Source organism: Trematomus bernacchii, unplaced genomic scaffold (genome assembly GCF_902827165.1).
Source record: "Trematomus bernacchii unplaced genomic scaffold, fTreBer1.1, whole genome shotgun sequence".
NCBI lineage: Eukaryota > Metazoa > Chordata > Actinopteri > Perciformes > Nototheniidae > Trematomus > Trematomus bernacchii.
This window is the reverse complement of record NW_022987524.1, coordinates 3,242,814-3,249,988: the sequence shown is the minus strand read 5'-3', so window position 1 is coordinate 3,249,988 and position 7,175 is coordinate 3,242,814. Positions and strand designations below refer to the sequence as shown.

At 44.8% G+C, this 7,175-nt stretch overlaps 1 protein-coding gene across 1 annotated transcript in view; it reads right to left on the bottom strand.

The window, feature by feature from the left end:
* Window positions 1-4,785: 4,785 nt before the first annotated feature.
* LOC117474013 (cytochrome P450 7A1) overlaps window positions 4,786-7,175 on the bottom strand; it is a 4,376-nt gene continuing 1,986 nt past the window's right edge. Inside the window, exons 4-8 of the mRNA XM_034120008.1 lie at window positions 6,971-7,165; window positions 6,631-6,830; window positions 6,352-6,482; window positions 6,015-6,193; window positions 4,786-5,906 (exon numbers count right to left, since the gene is read on the bottom strand). Coding sequence (XP_033975899.1) covers window positions 5,604-5,906; window positions 6,015-6,193; window positions 6,352-6,482; window positions 6,631-6,830; window positions 6,971-7,165 — 1,008 coding nt within the window. The 3' untranslated portion in view covers window positions 4,786-5,603. The remainder of the gene's footprint in view (window positions 5,907-6,014; window positions 6,194-6,351; window positions 6,483-6,630; window positions 6,831-6,970; window positions 7,166-7,175) is intronic.

Here is a 7,175-nt window from a genome sequence, read left to right as displayed (position 1 = left end):
CAGAGGGTGGGAACAGCTACATCGCCACCTGAGGACCTGAGGGTGGGAACAGCTACATCTCCACCTGAGGGCCAGAGGGTGGAACAGCTACATCTCCATCTGAGGGCCAGAGGGTGGGAACAGCTACATCTCCACCTGAGGGCCAGAGGGTGGAACAGCTACATCTCCACCTGAGGGCCAGAGGGTGGAACAGCTACATCTCCATCTGAGGGCCAGAGGGTGGAACAGCTACATCTCCACCTGAGGACCTGAGGGTGGGAACAGCTACATCTCCACCTGAGGGCCAGAGGGTGGAACAGCTACATCTCCACCTGAGGGCCAGAGGGTGGGAACAGCTACATCTCCACCTGAGGACCTGAGGGTGGAACAGCTACATCTCCATCTGAGGGCCAGAGGGTGGAACAGCTACATCTCCACCTGAGGACCTGAGGGTGGGAACAGCTACATCTCCACCTGAGGGCCAGAGGGTGGAACAGCTACATCTCCACCTGAGGGCCAGAGGGTGGGAACAGCTACATCTCCACCTGAGGACCTGAGGGTGGAGCAGGGAACAGCTGCTCCACCTTGCTTTGATGCTTTGTGATCTGGAATGTGACAACAGCGAAGTTGAGGCATTTATTAGAAATGATCTATAGCAGTTAATGTTTCCAGATTTATAACCAAACACATTTATAATAAAAACTAGTTTTTAATGTTATTGTTTATAAGAGAGTTTAACAAACATGGAAATCAAATACACAGTCACGTTATATTTGACCTTTTTGGTTGAGTCCATCTTTAAGATGGAACTAAATATGGAGGTGATGCTGGCCTTGATATGGTCCATGTGGGAGAGGATATCCCTGCCGTACATGGACAGCACCCAGAGACTGCTTGGGAGGAGGATGGGCTCTGGGGGCTCCTGGCAGACCACAGGGAGGAGGCTGGGCTCTGGGGGCTCCTGGCAGACCACAGGGAGGAGGCTGGGCTCTGGGGGCTCCTGGCAGACCACAGGGAGGAGGCTGGGCTCTGGGGGCTCCTGGCAGACCACAGGGAGGAGGCTGGGCTCTGGGGGCTCCTGGCAGACCACAGGGAGGAGGCTGGGCTCTGGGGGCTCCTGGCAGACCACATGGAGGAGGCTGGGCTCTGGGGGTTCCTGGCAGACCACAGGGAGGAGGCTGGGCTCTGGGGGCTCCTGGCAGACCACAGGGAGGAGGCTGGGCTCTGGGGGTAACTACTGGGGGTGTGATATAAAATGTATGCATGAGGCATTTCTTAATCTGAAACTATCATCATTATGTTTTAGTCTGGAGTGAGTCACTCAGTGTAAATAATTTGATTGATAATATTTGCACCAGTCAATTGTAAATGTTCAGTAATATACTTATCATTTGTGAATAATAAGTAATAGGTACATATGTTTCTATACTTTACCTTCTGACAGAGGTCACGTCACTTCCGTTTCCTTGGAGCGGGTTTATCCCTCCTGAAGGCCAAAGCCCGTCCATTCTGCATCTCCCATTTCTTTATGGCTTATAGGTTTAGTGATCACACTTTCCTGGGGGAAAAAAGTGCCCCAGTTCTGGTTGGCTGGGCGAATTGCAAACCACGCCCCGTACAACTCTGAAATGTTTTGTAGAGCCGCCATTTTATTATCCTCGCATTAGCATTATTAGCATTAGCATTCGCCCAGCGCAGAAACGCAGAGAGACTAACTTATGGCAACACAAAAGAAAACATGGGAACGGTGGAGATGAGGAGGTGTCGGCGTTCTGGCGATTTACTCGGAAGGCTTCAGTAGAAGCTGCTGGGAGTCCCAGCAGTCCCCAACTCCGGGGACTTCCGGCCGGGGACTCCGGGTGGCAGTATACGCCGTGAAGTTGTTTGCGGCCTGCCAGTAAACCCAAAGCAGAAGAAGAAGAAGTGACGTCAGCGGCTCATTTGCGTAATCTTCCCTCAGGGAAAAGTACTCCGGTGTGAACGCGATCTGTACTAAATGCCCTGGGGTCATAAGTGCCGGGGCTCTGAGTGCCGGCACTAAATACGGCAAAGTACTTGGTGTGAACGCGGCTATTGTGTCCTTGGACGAGATACCAACCCCAACTTGCTCCTGTGTAGGTGGGTTGAAATATCGATATGTGGATATGGTATATTTTCCCTTACCCTCTGGGTGTCAGAACAGCTACAAGGACCCTTCCCTACACCTTTGATCCTAATGTCCTCATTTAAAAGGGTTCAGTGACCATACACCCTGAACACACACTCTGGCAAAGACAGACTCTCCACTAACCTGGTGATAGATACCCTGCACACACTGTGGTAACCTCTACAGGAGAATCAAAGAATGGAGTGTGTGGAGGATTTGAAGTAATTTTACTAGGGCCCATGCCCAGAGCTACATATTGGGATATAGACCTTTAAACACAAGGTGACTGTGTAATACACCACACATGTGACTGAGCAGCTGGCTATGATTTCAGCAACCTGTGACTTATTCATTTCAGTTTGGTGCCTCACTCTGTGTCCTTCCTGTCCACTCTGGAGTCAACTTTCTGGACTGCAAGGGTCATGTCAGGCTAATGGGGTTATTGAAGGTTTAACAAGAACCTATTATAACCTTACTTCATATCTAGTGGCCTAATGAAAGCTAAATATTGAATTAACCTTCATATTAACTAGTAAATGTGTATTGAGAAATAGTTCCTTTTCTGACTGCCGCAGGGATGTGTCATGAATGTCTAATTTGTTATAGGACCATAAAGATACAAAAACAGCTGCATGGAACTAGAATCTCACAGAAATGTGTTCATCCCACACAGAGACCATTCATTTGCAAGCCTTTGGGCTTCAGGAAAAGTTTCCAAAATGTAGGAACCAGTGGGGAAACTAATCAACACACATCAAAAACCTTTTAAAAAAAAGGTCCTGACAATTTCCATTTGTTTTAAATGTGCGCTTGATCAGATAAGATAGAGCAGATCCTGTCTGCATTGAGACAGGGGCCACAGCTCCCTCTTTACACATCCAGGGGCCACAGACGATGATGGTGAACTTCTACACCTCCATGAGGTATACTGATACTTCTACCTCCTCCATCACCATCTGGTACGCTGCAGCCACAGCCAAGGATAAGGGCAGGCTGCAGCGTGTCATCCGCTCTGCAGAGAGGGTGATCGGCTGTAATCTGCCATCCCTCCACGACCTGCATGCCTCCAGGACCCTGAGGCGGGCAGGGAAGATAGTGGCAGACCCCTCCCACCCTGGACACAAACTGTTCACCTCCCTCCCCTCTGGCAGGAGGCTGCGCTCCATCAGGAACAAAACCTCTTGCCACCTGAACAGTTTCTTCCCCTCATCAATGAGGACGCCCCCCCACTGACACTTTACCTCAGCCACATCATAGACTCTATACCAGGGGTCGGCAACCCCTGGCACGCGTGCCAGCATTGGCTCGCTCGCGACACAGATTGGGCAGGTAGATCTTTTGGGCTTGGTCATTTTAAAAGTAGCTCCCAAGCTGAAAAAGTGTGGGCACCCCTGATCTACATACTTAACCTGTGGGTCTCAAGCCTTTTTTGTACCTTACTTTGGAAGCAGAAAATAAGTCATGATCCCCCTCCCATTGTATGCAACAATTATTTCCAATCGGCATTACAAATGTGAACATTTTAAAAGTTAGTAACAATAATTTTCTTGATGATAATATATTTAAAAGCAATGCATTTAAATATATTTAAGCACTCAGTCTACAAATCTGTCAGCCTCTGAGTCGCATGAGAAGTGTTATTTACAGGTAACATACTTTTATGTATGCTGTGGGTGATTGTAAGATATGATATACACACAGACAATAAATGATGTGTGCAACAGATCATGTTAAAGAATTCACCTAGACTAAAATAAAGGCTGCGTTTGAAGAAGATGTCTGCCGTGCAAGGTGACTAAAATGACGAGGAGAGGAGTAGGGAAGATACTTCTATTTCGGCTTAAAATAAGTTTGTTCATGTGTTTTCATGCTGTGAGCCTGGTTATAACTCATTTTCAATTTTTTAAATCATTAGATTTGACACACTGAATAATGAATACAACATTTTAGGAAATACCTTTGAACTGTTACTATGACAATTCTGCATGTGCGATATGATTCATGATATTAGGGTGTTGATCATTTTGCATAATTTGTTATCATTTTATCTGAAACGTTTTTATAATGATCATGGTGTGGTTTTTCTGTACCAAACAAGATGTTTTGATAGGTCTGTAGATTAAGAGCTTCCTCCAAATTGCTTTTCAAAACATATTTAGCCCTTAACAAATCTGTACTTCCTATGATTTAAATATTGCACTAGTTCATATTTCGATAACATGAAATACATATTAGAGCTGCATTCAAGTGCAGCTCTAATATGTAAATCTAGAGAGAGAGATATGAGAACATGGGACAAAGATAAGTGCACACACGTATTGATTTATCATCTGTCTGCACAGCATGTACATGTGTAGGTTGAACTTGTGTTCAGTGCTAACCCTTCAGATTGTCAGGGAGCTAAATGAAAAAAGCTGTGCATGTTTACAGTGGTGTTCTGACCTTGTTTCCATCCCATATAAGGAAGGAACACACTAATACATGTTAATAGTTTGGTTTTCAATTGAAAACAATAATATCAATAACTGATTTACCTTCAATCTCAATCCAGGGACAAATGCAAATACATTTGGATTCCCGTCTGTCTCCCTCAGCTGTCAGCTGCATTAACTATCGTGTGTCATTTCTATGAATTAACTTAATGAAAGTCAAGAGGACTGTTTGAAATTGGACATACTTGTTGGTTCAACACTGACAAATTCTTTAATTATAGACATTTTACAGACAGCTATGCAGCACATATGTCAATGTTCTGATTTCTTCACTTTGTGCATGCACATTCATTACAACTGTAATTTCCTTTCAGTTTTTTGGCTTGTCACCACTTTCAGCTGGCTACTTGAGAAATGCAGTATGCTAATTTCTCCTTATCAAGCAAACCACAGCGTATCTTAATATTGAGCAACAGGCCTTACAGTAATTATACTCAGAGGGTGGATGACGGCGACATATGAAGGTCTGTGTTGAGCAACACTCAGCTCTTTTGTGACAGCATTGAGACTGAGACAACCTGAGAGGGCAAACTCCAAGGTGATGGAAGCTCAATCTTCTACTTCAAGGTGAGGTTAGTAAATGATACTGATTACAGTAATATGCATTCATTGATCAAATGAGAAGAGTCTAGTCAGCAATTTGTGAATGAAAAGCACTGTGGCAGAATAGATGAGCCAAAGCGGTAATGAAGACTTGGTTCACTGCAGAATGCTGCTGTGATAGACCATCCTACGGCATGAGAAGTGAAAATATATCAAAAGTGTAGAAAGGGAACTTCCAGTCACCAGTGTTTCACCCATTTATACTTGTGTAATATTATGGGATTCATCCATATGTGCAGAATATATGTCCTACAGTGGCAAAAAAATGCATAAACAATATATCATTCAATCTATTTACATATACATAAAGACATCTTCATTAACACTGTTAAATATACATTATGTACACTATGTTCTTAAATCACTCTGCCTGAACAAAGAGCCTAGCAGGTGGACCTAAGCTTGTATCTGAAGTCCACATCGTAGGTAGGCTGCAGGATTCCCAGACCAGCTCGTGATTGGTCAAGAGGCGGGACTTGGGTAGCAGGGTCCAACAGTTCCATGTCAAAGTAGGACAGCACCAGAGTCAGGAACTGTTTGATCTCATACACAGCAAAAAATCTGCCAGGGCATTTGGTGACCCCGGAGCCGAAGGGCATGTTGAAGTAACGCAGTCGCCGGCCATTGCGCGAAAAGTTCACTTTCTCCTGACCCTTCTCATCCAGAAAACGATCAAACTTGAACTCCTGTGTGTTGAAGAGAAGAGAGATAGACAGGGGTTCAGTGGGGCCACACAAAATATAATTACTTCCTGGAAGAGAGTTTTCTCTTTATTATGTAGTAAGGGCTCTTACATAGGGATCCTCATAGATGTCTGGGTCAAAGTGCAACATGGGTGGATATAAAGCGATCACATCATCTTTCCTGATGCGGTATGCCTCTTGGTTGTCAAGGTGAAGCAAGAAGTCCTCCTTGGCAACACGGACGTTCATTGAAGCACTGGAAAGACGCATGGCTTCTTTTATGATGCTGTCTATAGACAGAAAATAGACAGAAAGAGACACATTAGGTTCATGAAATGGAAATTGGATTTGAAGAAAATGGTTTATATGTGTAGGCATTGCAAGGCTTAAATCAAGCAATATCATATGTTGTACAACTTCTATTTTCCAGTTATCTATGGAATCTTACCCAGAACAGGCATGTTGTCCAGCTGGTCCCGGGTCAGGTTGAGTGTTGGGTTGCTAGGGTCAACCGTCAGACCTGAATCCTCCAGAATTTTCAGCACTTCCTCACGAGCTGCCTTCATAGCATCTGGACTCCTGAGAAATCACATGTGACATTTAACTGACAGGAAGATGATGGTTAAAGTTGTCATTCTGTTCAGAAAGATCAGAACTCTCAACATCTTATGCTCAAGCAATCTATTTTGTCTACTGTGCACACAGAGAAAAGCAGGACTGTCAGTACCTGATCAAATAAAAGAGACTCCAGAAGGTGGCAGGCAATGTGTTAGCCTGAGAAGCCCAGAGCAGAGCCACATGGGTCCTAGACTTGCTCACGTCATTGAAGGTAGACAAGGAATCATTCAGGATCATCCTCATAGAGATCAGATCAGACACATTCTCCCTCTTGGACAGGTTTTCAGCATGCATGGTCTTTGCTAGTTTCTGTACATTTGAAAAGAATAATTACAGAAAGGAAATACCTGAGCTTATATGGAAAGCTTAAACTGCTAAAGATGTCATCAGTTCAAGGCAGTCTATGTTATCAATGCTTCCTTTGATAGTTGTGGGGAAAGCCCTCTCACCTCTCTGGCATTGTGGGCGCTCTTAAACACATGGATAGGTAGGCCTGCCACCAACGCAGGGAAGATCTTGTCAAATTCTTTGAAGTTTTCCAAAGCATTGAGTACCAAGGCTTTCTGAGCTTCCTGCTTAGCCTGAATCTTGTCTTCTCCCAGCTCTTTACCAAACAGGGTCAGGTAGCCCGACTCAAACATCACCTGGAGGAGA